The sequence below is a fragment of the Pipistrellus hanaki genome (assembly GCF_964339955.1).
Source record: "Pipistrellus hanaki genome assembly, chromosome: 3".
NCBI classification, from domain to species: Eukaryota; Metazoa; Chordata; class Mammalia; order Chiroptera; family Vespertilionidae; genus Pipistrellus; species Pipistrellus hanaki.
This window is the reverse complement of record NC_140505.1, coordinates 29,235,943-29,249,765: the sequence shown is the minus strand read 5'-3', so window position 1 is coordinate 29,249,765 and position 13,823 is coordinate 29,235,943. Positions and strand designations below refer to the sequence as shown.

The 13,823-nt window shown below is 38.3% G+C and overlaps 1 protein-coding gene across 2 annotated transcripts; it reads right to left on the bottom strand.

Moving 5' to 3' along the window:
* Positions 1-5,238: 5,238 nt before the first annotated feature.
* On the bottom strand, positions 5,239-13,219 carry LIG4 (DNA ligase 4). 2 transcript variants are annotated; one of them, XM_084879958.1, is made up of 2 exons: positions 13,120-13,219; positions 5,239-9,469 (listed from the first exon to the last, which is right to left on the bottom strand). In XM_084879958.1, exon 2 carries the CDS (start codon positions 9,438-9,440, stop codon positions 6,705-6,707), a length of 2,736 nt encoding a protein of 911 aa, XP_084736084.1. In that variant the 5' UTR covers positions 9,441-9,469; positions 13,120-13,219; the 3' UTR covers positions 5,239-6,704. The 2 variants fall into 2 exon arrangements, with proteins under 2 accessions (XP_084736084.1, XP_084736083.1); XM_084879957.1 differs by lacking the exon at positions 13,120-13,219 and adding an exon at positions 12,111-12,660.
* Between the last annotated feature and the right edge of the window lie 604 nt (positions 13,220-13,823).

The following is a 13,823-nucleotide window of genomic DNA, read 5'->3' as shown; positions in this document are numbered from 1 at the left end:
GAGTAAGAGAAGAAAAACCTAAGACAAAGATGATAAAGATATAAGGGGAAGTGAGAGTGGAAACATCCCTTTTCCATTGATTATGGTGTCTTTTGCTGAAAAAAGTTTAATTTTTTATATAGTTAAATATATCAATGACTTCTGTGAGTTGAGGTTTACAGTCACTAAGGGTTTGTTTGTTTTTCATACGTAATTCTTAAGTTCTTTTACCTTATTTTGAAAATTTTCTAATTCTGATATATGTAGTTCTTCCATACCTTTTATCATTTTTCTAAATGTATTCTAGCTTTTCTAAAACACAAGGTTATGGTTGTTATCAGTTTTATGGCCATTTCTTTCTTGCATGCTTTTATTCTCTGTGGAAATGTTATTCTTCCAATTAGTCTCTTTTAGTCACATCACATTTTTGTACATTTAGCTTCGATACTTTTTGGTTACTTACTTTTAGGTGAGATTAACTTTCCTGAACATTTTGAGGGAGGGGAGGATATGGTTAATGGCAACTTCTCTGATTTCACAGGACTCTCCTTTATCGGCTACTTTTCCAAAATATGGTAGTTTGCTTTCCTAAAATTTCTCTGGTACCCTCCCCATCTTTATCTGCACCTCCTATTTCTTCTCTCTCTCTTGGCCCTATGTTGCTCACTTTTTATTTCACACCCAGTAGCTTATTTTCAGGCCTGGAAAGGATCTTTGGTGGCTCAGTTTGGGGAATTCATAGGGTCTAGACTGTGCCCGGCCCTTCTGATTTAGCTAGGGCTCCTTTCCTCCATCAGATTGATTCCTGCTATCAGATTGAACAAAACCCTTCCGGGTTTCAGTGGCTGTTCTCTCTGGCCCACTGTGCTTTCCATTAATTACCTTCCGGCTATTTATGTAGTTCCTAGCTTTCTCAGGTTCCTCAGAGTCCCATACATTCCCTCTGATTTTTTTTTTTTCCAAAAAGACATTTTTATTGATTTCAGAGAGAAAAGGAGAGGGAGAGATAGAAACATCACTTATGAGAGACAACCACCAATTGGCTTCGCCCCACAGGCCCAAAACCCCAGCACATACCCCCAGTGGGAATTGAACTGCAGACTGCCCTAAGCCCCTCACAGATAGACGCTCAACCTCTTAGCCACACCACCCGGGCTTTCTGCACATATAATATGGGAATTTGTAGATTCAAGCACTATGTTATCCCTGCCACCATCATCCTCAAATTCAAAAATTATTTGTTGTTGAATTTCATATACCAATTATTGCTACCTTTATTAATATAGTTTCATGACTAATATATTTTAAAATATTAAATCATCCTCACATTCATGAAAACTGGGTACTATTTAGAAATATTTTATTGCTCTTCTCTTTGTATGTAATATGTAATTTTAAAAAAGTGTTATTGGGCCATAACCGGTTTGGCTCAGTGGATAGAGTGTCGGTCTGCGGACTGAAAGGTCCCAGGTTCGATTCCGGTCAAGGGCATGTACATTGGTTGCGGGCACATCCCCAATGGGGGGTGTGCAGGAGGCAGATGGTCGATGATTCTCTCTCATCGATGTTTCTAGCACTCTGTCCCTCTCCCTTCCTCTCTGTAAAAAATCAATAAAATATATTCTAAATAAATAAATAAATAAAAATAAAAATAAAAAAGTGCTATTGGTATTATTTTTTTTCTTTGTGGAACTGTAGTCAACAATTATTTTTAATATTTAAGTACTTTATCTAAATATAATTTAGACAGGATAAAATGTACAAATCACAAGTTTAGTAGGTTTTGACAAATATATATGTATATATCTGTGTGACCAACACATCAAACAAATTACCATAACTCCAGGAAGCTCCCTTTGCTCCTTTCCAGTCAACTCCCCCTTATCCCATGTGACAACTTTGTTCTGATTCCTTCTACATAGGCTAGTTTCCTTTTTTCCTGAACTTCATATAAATGGAATCATACAGTATGTATTACCGGCTCTTCTGAATAAAGTTTTGAACATTATGGAGCAAATCATTTTCTGAACATAGCTTTCCCCCTCCATTTTGTAGATCTCTAAGGATGGATTTGCTGAATCATAGAAAAAGTATAGAACTTCATTTAAAAATCACAAGTTTTTCAGAATGGCACCATTTCACACTCCCACTAATAATGTATGAAAGTTCTGTTTGTTCAAAATTTTGTGCTATATTTGTTAGATGTTAGTATTGAGGTTATGAAACCCTAAATAAAAATAAATAAATAAATACTTAGGAAGATTTCCATGTTTTTTTTCTATGATCCAAAAAGTGTCAAATATATTAATTATCAGTTCCTTTAAAGTAAGTGTGGGAAACCATTTTCTGCCAAGGGCTATTTGGATATTTACAACATCATTTGAGAACCATACACAATTATCAACTTAACAATTAGTTACATTTGGTCAAACGTTTAATTAATGCATTGGCAGGGCCAGACCAAATGATTTCTTGGGCTGGATGTTCCCCACCCCTGCTTTAAAGGCAATCCTCTGCCGAAACCAGTTTGGCTCAGTGGATAGAGCATCAGTCTGCGGACTGAAAGGTCCCAGGTTCAATTCTGGTCAAGGGTATGTACATTGGTTTCGGGCACATCCCTGTTGGGGTGTGCTGGTCCATGTTTCTCTCTCATCGATGTTTCTAGCTCTCTATCTCTCTCCTTCCTTTCTGTAAAAAAAAAAAAAAAAAAATCAAAATATATTTAAAAAAAAAGAAAAAAGGCAGTCCTCCTATGTCATCTCACCATGAATCACCAGCTTTGTTTGGTTAACCTTGCTTACTAGGTGGTGTTCCCTTCTTCGCTCAATGTCCCAAGTACATCTCTTCAGAAAATTATCTTTTCTTCTTGATGGAAACTATGTAAGTATTTGTGTTCCCTTAACATAATCTCCAACAAGCTCCTAACATTTGTGGGATGTAGAAACAGAGATATCACTTCATTTTATTTTTAAAGAAAATTGTATAAGTAATTTTAAGATAGACAAGCCAGGAAATGAAACTAGCATTTTGGACAATTCTCTTAAAATGCTGTATGCGGCCCAGGCGGCATGGCTCAGTGGTTAAGCGTGGCCCTAAGAACCAGGAGGTCAAGGTTTGATTCCTGGTCGGGCACGTGCCTGGTTTGGGGCTCCATTCTCAGTGTGGGGTGTGCAGGAGGCAGCTGATCAATGGTTTTCTTGTCATTGATGTTTCCTCCCTTCCTCTCTGAAATCAATAAAAAAAAAAAAAAGTTTTTAAAATGCTATAATGTGAAAAATATTAGTAAAGAAATACAGGCTTGTTTAAATGTGGAGGGAGACAGCATCTAAGAGGGAGAATCAGGAAACCAGAGAAAGAAGGAATTATTATTCTTCTTTCTCTCCTGCCCACTAAAATGTGAAACAAATGAAGGCAGGAATTTTGCCCATTTTGTTTATTGCTGTTTGCTCAAATGCCAGAGTGGTGCTTACAATTTACAAGACTCTCATATTTGTGAATGATTACATTTTTAAAAGGCTAGGGGGTGCTATGGACTGAGGGTCTGGTCTTTGGGAAGTAATTATGTTTAGATGAGTTCATGAGGCCCTGTAGCCCCCATGATGGGAGTGGTACCCTTATCAAATGAGGAGACCAGAGCTCTCTCCACCACAGAAAGATACAGCAGGAAAGCAGCCATCTGTAAACCAGGAAGAGTACACACACCAGAAACCCACCTTGCTGGCACCCTGATCTTGGACTTCCAGCTTCTAGAAGTATGAGAACTAAATGTTTATTGTTTAAGCCACCCAGTCAGTAGTATCTTTGTTACACACTGAGTGGCCAGATTATTATGATCTCTGAACACATAATAATCTGGCCCCTCAGTGTATATCCTATATAATAAAAGGCTAATATGCAAATTGTCCCTTCAACCAGGAGTTCAACCAGCAGGCAGGCAGGCTGGCCAACCACCCATGTCCCCTTCCCCTGACCAGGCTGGTCAGACTCCACCCATGCACGAATTCATGCATCTGGCCTCTAATATATATTTACACACATACGTACACTGAGTGGCCAGATTATTAGGCATTCAGAAATCATAATAATTTGGCCACTCCATGTATCAGCTTGAATGAAGACAGGGGGAATCAAGAAGTTAGCCTTAGGAGCCTAAAATATCTTGTTTAAAATTCTTCAGTACACTTTGAGTTCCAGATACCACCCATATTTTGTAGTGTGGCATTTAAAATCTATCCTGATCTACTTACCTATTATACCACCTCACACCTAAATTTAAATACTTTACAAATATCCTCCCACACTTTTGCACTCTCCATGTTTTTATTTAAATGTCTTCCCCCTGCCAGGAAAAGCCTTCCATAGCACCATGACTGATGAAATTCCACTTAACTTTCCAGAATCCACTCACTTATCAATCTCATGGGAGAGGTTTATGTAAGAACAGCAGATAAAAGCTGAAGAGCCCTTTCGATGTGCTGGTTGCTTTCATTCTGTCATATATTCTGGTTGACACAGGCATTGTTTCTATTTGAAAGTTTAGAAACTAAAGTTTAGAGTTTGTGATTTGCTCAAAATGATACTTGGTTAGAAGTGGGATTGAGGCCTAGGAGGACTTGATTCTAAAGCTTGTACTCTTTTTTTCTGCACAACACAGCTTTTGGGGCAATCCACTATTTCTTTAATTAGAATAACATTTATCTTTTGTATTCTAATTATATTTATCTTTCTGTACACTCTTTGTAGATGAAATTATGTGATGATGATTACTTCAAAATAATCTAGTTCTGTAAATATTAAAAAAAAAAAAAGGTTAATTATTGCTAATTGTTGAGACAGGATGATATGCACATACAGGTTTATTATACCATTCTATCTTCTGCATTTACAATTGTTGAGTAATAATATTTATTAATATCTTAATAATAAACTTTTAAAAGAATGCTTGTAAATACACGTCAGACTTCATGAAGATGTGTTAGATATACATGAACTGGAGTTCAGCAAAGAAATCAGGCGACAAATATGGGAGTTATCAGCACATTTAAAGCCATGGGACAGGATGAGAATGGGTATGGAATGAATAAAAATAAAGAATAGGTCCAGCACTAAGTAACTGAACTCTCCAACATTTAGAGATGAGAAAAATCTTGAAAGGCATTTCTGCCAGGATTTTGCAATGTGTATTAAGTCACTAGAAAATACATTTTAATCAGTAATTCTATTTCTAGGAATGTATAAGAAATGAACAAGACTCGTGTATATTGACTATGTAAAATTTTTATTAAAAATGCTCAGAGGAAAAAGAGAAGGGAGGGAGGTGGCATGGTAAAACAGCCTGAAAGTGAACCAATGGGCTGGCCTGATACATTACAGTACAGTCAATGGAATACTGTCCAGCAATTAAGAATGGTGTAGGTATAGACTCAAAATGTATTGAGAAAAGCTGATCAAATACAGCATTGTAGTTTGTTTTGTACTTATTTACACTATAATATTAATATTTTGCACTAATCTTTCTATCAATAACCTAAAATAGTAAATGGTAAAATTATATAGCTTTCCCCCCCTTCATTTATCTGTGGTTTATAATTTTTCTCAGTAGATATTATAAGAATATACAAGTTTAATTTTTAAATAAAACTCATTAAGGAATACAAAATACAAATGACCTTAAATAGGAACATGACTTGAATTAATCAATATTTACATTGATACCATAACAGCTGACTGAAATAACTATTACTTTAAAATAAATATACCATAAGAAATCATTTCAATAGCATATAAATATTTTATTTAAATTAAGAAATGTAATAAAATTACATACATTTGTTCCACTGTTTGGGTAACATTTCTAATTTATTTATAAATAACCAATACACCATTTGTCAGGTATTAAATTCTAAGTATTTCAATAGTGTCATGAAAGTATATTTTTCAAAATGTGTAAGCTATATTCCACAATCTGGTATAGAAATCCAGACACAATATATACAATACACACTTTAACCCAAGGATAGTAATATTAAAAGTCAAGGCAATTTATTTCTCTGTAGTGAAAGCTACAACATACATGCCATTCTGAGATGAACTGTAGCTAGAAAAATCATTGTGTGACTATCATTTATATTGATCTAATTTAAGTTTTTAAAATATTGTCATTCCACTTTTGCCAATTTAGCTGATGATATCATTAGCGAGGTCTTATTCATGAGCTTGACCTTAACCTTAAAAAATAAACTTGTTTACAACATTTCACCTTTTTTCAAAATTCATCTTCAGTTTAAAAGACTTATTTTTACAAGTCCAATTGTAACAATACTGCTTTTTTCTTATAATGCTTTTATTAATATAAACTATTATGAATTCAGAAAATCCTGTTTAGGTCAATATTCTGACTCTAAAACTTCCAACATGTATTGTATTAATATCTGAGTCAAACTTCTAGATTGTTATAGCAATATTACATAAAAATCTTTTATTTTAAACTTTTTTCATCTTAATTATAAATATCATCAACTACTACATTGCTAAAATAATTTCTTCTTTCTTGGCCTCAGGCCACTATCTTGTCTACCTTAAAAGTGAAAATTGTTTTCCTATATCTAATAACATTGTTCAAGCATAGCTACTGAGATAAAAATAAAATTTAGTTTAATATTTTATCATTATCACCTGTTAGGGGTTGGCCAAATCAGATGCTTTCCTCACTAGAAAAACAAGCTTTAAACCAAATACTGATTTTCCTCCTGTAATTCACATTTGTCTATTGAATCAATTACCCAACCTTCTTGCAGAATTTTAAACTTCCTCTTAAGAGTTCTTCGAAAAGCTTTAAAATCCGCAACACGACTATGATCCTCCCCGATGATTACATGAGACACTCCCTTCGCTAAACAAGAAACTACTTCTGCTCCATGAAATCGAAGCTCTAAGGCTGTGATAGCTAATCTTCTTCCCTCGATTTTGGTGTTCAAGTCATTAATAACGGTATACAAGTCCACATAAACGGTGTGGTTTCGAAACATATTCAGGGGAGAGCAGTCCCAGGAATATCGACACTCTAAATCAGCAATCACAGAGGCCATTTCTTTAGGAGTCTGCTCACCAGGATCTTTAATTCCGGAGAAGACCTCCTTCAGTTGGTCCAAATCTGTGTCAACAAAATAGCTATCACCGTAACAATCATATTCTCGGGCAAAATGTTGTTTTGTTGACGGGCACATATGAATCATGAAGTGAGGCTGCCACGGCACACAGCTTTTGGTCTTAAAGCATTCTAACAGCCACTCAGGCTTGACCACATCGTGTTTATCTGAGGAGATTATATTCTTCACTCTTATGTTCTCAGACCCTGCGATGACACAGTAGGTGTCTGGGCCTGGGTTCTGTACTATGTACCCACCAAATTCTGCAATCCTGTTCTCCAGGTCCGGCTTTGGGTGGCCATTCATTCCACTCATAACACAAAACTCCACATCTTCAAATATATTGGAAACTTTGTTTACATTAGAAAGGTTCGGTGCCTTTAAGTGCTCAATGATTCCAATAACTTTCTTAGTTTTGGGGGCAGCTTTCCGCTTTTTGACTTGGGGTTCATTATCACCACCGACATAAAGGTGTTTAGATGCCAGCTTTCCAGACGCTTTCCCTCGGAGCTGTTCTAAGTCATCCAGAGTCATGCACTCATGCCACTCCTTGTCTTCTCTGATCTTTTCAATCCGTGGGAAACGCAAAGTGCAGCCAGCTTTATACATGTCGCTGGGAACAATCTCTGATGCTTTGACCTGAACGATGACAGAATTGCAAGGCTCGATGTACACTTCGGGCTTCTCTGTTCCACATGAAATGCTACTCGGTGGAGCTTTTTTATGAAAAGGCCTCCAGTGCTTGGCCAGTTTCAAACCCAGATCATACAGTTCTTTCATGGTGTAACCTGAGCCAATACGGCAGAGAGTGTGAAACACCGATGGTTTTTCGCCAGAAGCACGCTTCTCTGCAACAGCACACAAAAAATGAGACATCATTCCACCCCTTGAACCTTTACCCCAATAGCCCCCGACAATTATGATGTCCAGTTCATCCATGAGGCCGTCTACATACTCTGGTTTAATTTTTAACCATCCTTCTCCTCTTTTGTCTGGCTTATAAATGGATAGAGGGTTTTTTATCATGATTCCCTCTTCTCTCTTATCTATGGCTTCATTCAGAGCATCAATTGCTTCTTGATTAGTATGAGCTTGTATTTTTTCCACTATTTGTATTCTGCCTGGTACTGGTGTAAAAATACTACCAAGAATTTCGTATCTCTTCCTCAGGGTTTCATGCCCTAGCTTTTTATCATTGACCATCAATACATCAAAAACACAATAACAAGTTTGCAGATCAGAATCTTCTACCATTCTTTTAATATCAAACTTATTCCCCTTTTGCATAAAAGTTTGCGTATTAGGATTATAGGCCATCATCTCGCCATCGAGGATACAATTCTGTATATCTGTCCTGAATGCATTATGAATGAAAGGTGTGAGAGAACCTTCCTGTGGAGAAGCACCAAACTGTTCCGTATATTTATATCCATTTCGGGAGAAATATGCATACACATCCCCATCTTTGTGCATTTGCATCCGCTCGCCATCTAGCTTGGTTTCAATATAGAAACTCTGGTTTTTCATGTCCTTCTCGATTCGCTCGATATCTGCTATTGCAGCGAGCATTGGTTTAAAGGGGGAGAATAAAGTGATAGAGATATCACTGAGCCCTACTGAAGGGTCATGCAGTTGCCTACAGACTTTCTCCAGATCTGTGGTGACATTATGCAGCTCAGCAGCATCATTATGAAAAATAGAAAACACAGTTTGCTGACTAAAACCTAGCTTTAAGTCCTTCACAATCATTCGTATTAGCCACTTTTGTTCAAGTGCTGAACTCTGAGTTATTAGCTGAAGAAGACTCTTCTTTATTAGGTCCTTTCTCTTGGCAGAGTTATTGGAGGCAATTGAGTCCAAAATGTCATTCACTTGCTGGATGGTTAAACTTCCTTTCTGTAAACATCTTGGTTTCAACACAAAGTATGCAATCATGGCAAAGTCTCCGGCATCTCCACGGGTTCCAGTAGGTGTCCTGTAATTTAAAAGTTTCAGAGCATCTTTCCCATCTTTAGGTAAATTGAGCAATTCGATATAAAGCTTAGCAAGCATTGTTTCTTTGATTCCATAGGCCATTCTCTCTCTTTCTAGCTGAGGGAGAATAAGTCTCATTGCAGGATAAAAAGAGTCTGTGACATCTTTCTGGTTCTTATGAAAGGCATCATGAAATTTTCTCCAAGAATCTAAAAATTCCCTGAAGTGTCTGATTTTATCTGCACGTCCTTTACTTCTCTGTATTCGTTCTAATGTTGAACATAAATCTGCAAAAGGAACGTGAGATGCAACAGTTTGTGAAGTCTGTGAGGCAGCCATAGGAGCGATGGGTGAATCCTCTGGTTCAGCTAATAAAACAGAAAAGAGAGTAACTTTAAGTAAAAGATAAAATTCAACTAAATATTTCATGTAAGGTCTTTAAAGAGAACACCTGGTTCATATGTTTGCCAAGTGAAAATAGATTAATGCTATAATGCTGCAAATGATGTCTTTTTAATCTCTACATTTAATAACAACCATTTTATCTTAATTCTATTTGGTATTTATTATCAAAAGTATTAGTAGTCCATTCTCTGTAATTTACAACACTAAATTTAATTATTTTAATTTTCTTACTCCCTAAATTACAGCTTCTATTGAAATTATTCCATTCCTTAGCACATAATGCAAAATATGATTGCTAATAATGATAATGACAAATAAGGCTCAATTCACTATATTTCTGAACTTCTTATATCTCTTCATTCTTTCTGTCAGGCACAGTACCAGAAATAAACTTCTTAAAACAGATGTTTTCAACAAATAATTGACTTACTGAATGAAATTCACTTTGTAGGAAGTTTGTGCTTCTATATAGACAGAACCTTTCACACACACACACACACACACACACACACACACACAAAAAAAAAAAAAAGAAGAAGAAGAAGAAGGAGGAAAAGGTATCTTCTTTCAGACAAACAAAGCTAAGTTTAATTCCACTCCTTCACTGCTAGCTATGCCTAATCACTCTGGAATTCAAAACCCAACTCAAAATGCCCTCCCCATGAAATCTTGGCTTAACCTGTCTCTTTTAGTTCTATATTTTAACATAGTTGCTTACATTTTTATAAATTTGAATTCATTAGTACACTTTTTTTTTTGTTCATATTCCCTGCCCATTATACCCACCCACCCACCAATTCACTGACTGCACATGAACGAGGCACAGTGCTATGGGCAGATACAGTAGAATTGCCTTAAGAGAGCATACACCCTATAAAGAAAAGGGGACAAATGGGAACTAGTTATAAAATGCTAAGTGCTTTAAAAAAAATAAAAACAACAGTGTGTCATGGCACAGAGCTTTTCCCTGAAGTTAGAAAGGAAATAATAAAGTTAGAAAGGACCTTGTTGTGCTAAGGTCTAGAATATTTCCTAAAGAAGTTATGACAAGTGTGAATTTTTTTCCACATTTTTAATATCCATGCAAGTTTTATTAGAATCTATAAGGTAACAGATCTATTGTTTAAACTATGTAACACTCGCTTTTCAAAGAGACTTTAAGTAAAAATTTGTGCTCCAGAAATACAGACTTCTGTTTTTATCTAGTGGTTTCAGACACCTCCTGGCACATTCCAGATAGCTCAGAGCGGTGTCACACAGAGGATGGCATGAACTGCTGTAGTACAGAGACCACAAACTCCCCACTCCTGCCAACAAAAACCATCAAATACCCTATGAGCGCAAGGCTAAGTTACCCAGCACAAGAAATGAATGGCTAACTGCTGTACCACACTGACTGTGAATCTCTAGAGATCAGAAACCATGCTGCAATTTGTGCCACAAGTGATTGGTGATTAGCAAGGCATTGGTGATTAGCAAGGCATTTAATGAATTACTAAACACACACACACACACACACACACACACACACACACACACACACACACGGCTGGAGGCACTCAGGTTAAAAATATTCAACAGCTATAACTGCACCGAGAAAGATTCATAACAGCCATTTATTGGCCTCTAGGGAAAAAAGCCACATTTTTCAGGTTAATTCCTGACAAAGAAAAATCCCACTTCTACTAAGATAGTTAGATCAAGAGATAAACCCATGAGACTACATTCTTTTATCTTTGAATATTCTAACTGCTTTTCCTCACTGTGTCTCATTTGCATAACTGAATACACCACCTGGTTATGTTAACTGCCCTACCCCTCAAAACATGCTCCCTCGAGCCAGTATATTTTGGTATATAATGTTATTTTTATAACTTATATAATGTATGTTAAAATTAATTATGTAAAAAATACTTATTTGTATGTTCAATTATTAGTATACAGTTTTCAATGGATCTGTTGATTCTCTATGGTCTCAACAAGTTTCCCTCAACAAGTCGTAAAGACTCAAATTATTTTATACCAATCTTGAAATGTAGTTATAGATGAAGACACACATGCATGTAAGACTGCTATATAGATAACAATTCCAAAATTAGTATAAAATGAACAAATCTTTTTACTCATTTAAATTGTATTTTAATACAATGTTAGAATTTCCACTGCTTTTTACATGCACTCTAATTTTATTTTCCAGATTCTGGGGTTATTTTAGCTTAAGTTTTCAATTTTTGAAAAAAAAAAAAAAAACCCACAAAGTTTATGGCTAAGGTTCAGGCTCTGGGGTCCAATAAATGAATTCAAGCATGCACTCCAACACTTAGAGGCTGTGTGATATGGGGCAACGACTTAATTTCTCTAAGATTCTGTTTCCTTAAGTGTAAAATGGGGTTAATAGCTGCAGAAATTAAGATGATAATGACATCAGATAATTTACTTAAGGTGATTCACACAGTACCCGGCATTGAGTAAATCCCCGATGCAAGCAAATATTTAAAATACAAGTATTAAAAATACTAGGCAGATAAGAAGAGGGACACTTGTGGACAAGAAGCAAAGATTTCAAGAGAATGAAGATAAAGTAATTAGTACACAATGACTCACCCATTCAGTTGCTGCCTCTATTGTCCAGGAGACACAACAAAACACACTAGCAAGTGTGTGGCCATGGGGGATGACTCAGTGCTATTCTATTGGAGAGAAAGTGACTGGTACCAGTCAAGCTCCTCCTGCAATCCTGGGCAGGCTGAAGTGTTGCCCTAGGAGACAGACCCGGGGTGCCCGCAGCATTCTGACAGGTGGGGAGAACCTCAGCAGAAAGAAATCAGTGGGAAGAGAAAGCCAGTAAGTTAAGGACAGTCAAAGGGTAAGAAGAGAAACAAAGTCATTCCCTCCAAGCCTGTAGTCTCTCCTTCCATCTTATTTTTATAATTTATATAATGTATGTTAAAATTAAGTATGTAAAAAAAAATACTTCTTTGAATGATCAAGTATACAGTTCTCAATGGATCTGTTGATTCTCTATGGTCTCAAAGTCAGTTTCCCTCAGCAAGTCCTAAAGACTCAACTTATTTTATACCAATCTTGAAATGTAGTTGCAGATGAAGACACAGATAGATATATAGATAACAGTCTTACATACACGCCTACAAAATCACTGCAGCGGTCCCCCTCGCTCCTCTGCCCCCCCCCCCCCCAAAAAAAAAAAAAACTGCCAGTGGATGGATCCTGGATGAAGTCCTGGCCCCGGACACACCCCGTTCCTCTCTGAGCCCGGGGATCCCCATTAGGGGTGGGGTGTCCTGGGAATCAGAATGCATGCAATTCAATTTCCCGACGCGGTTCCGGAGAGGCAAACGCGGGGGAGGTTCTGGTCCGCTGGCCGGACGTCCCGGGAGCGGGGTCCCGCCCGAGCCCCACGTCCCGCTTCCAGAGCCGCGCGGTCGCCCAAGTGGCCCGCACGCCGCACCTGTGGCTCCAGGCGGCGGCCGAACCGGACAGCTTTTGGCCCAGAAATAAGAATAATGAACGTGTGCGCTTTGCTGGACGCAAGATGGCCCCCTCGTGTCCAGCCTCCGCCGGCCCAGACCTCCCCGCCCCACAAAACTCCTACCAGACGCAGAGCCCACCGGGCGCCGCCGCCGCCGAACCCGAAGCCGCAACTCAGAAGCCGGCTCGCCAGCTGCCCCCGCGCAGGCGCAGGCGCCACTCGTAGTGGCAGGGGCGCTTACGTCAGAGAAAGGATGCGCGCATGCGCGGTAGCACTCGCATGCTAGGGAGAGCCATGACGTCACAGGAATGTTGGGCGCAGGCGAGCGGGCAGGGGACGCTGGGAAAAGGTACTGGGAAGAATACCCACCTTGCAAGGCTGCGTAGCACCAGGGATCCTTGGTAGCAGTGTGACTACAAACACAGCTCCCAGCAGCCTCCCGAAGCAGCGGGTGCTTTTGGTCAGAGGTTGACCCATAAGAGTTGTTTTCGTAGCTGAGGGAGACCCAAGAAACTTTGTGCATGGGCTCCTTTCTCAGACCCTGAAGCCCTTTCTCGGCTTGGCCTGCCCGGTGGAAAGTGACAGCCTCTCAGTTCTGTTCCTGTTTTGTTTTTATTTTTGTTTTATTATTATTTTTTTAGTATATTTTATTGATTCTCCACAGAGGAAGGGAGAGGGACAGAGAGTTAGAAACATCGATTAGCTGCCTCCTGCACACCTCCCACTGGGGATGTGCCCACAATCCAGGTACATGTCCTTGACCAGAATGAACCTGGGACACCCACCCCCACCCGCACTCCCAGTCCATAGGCTGGCGCTCCATCCAC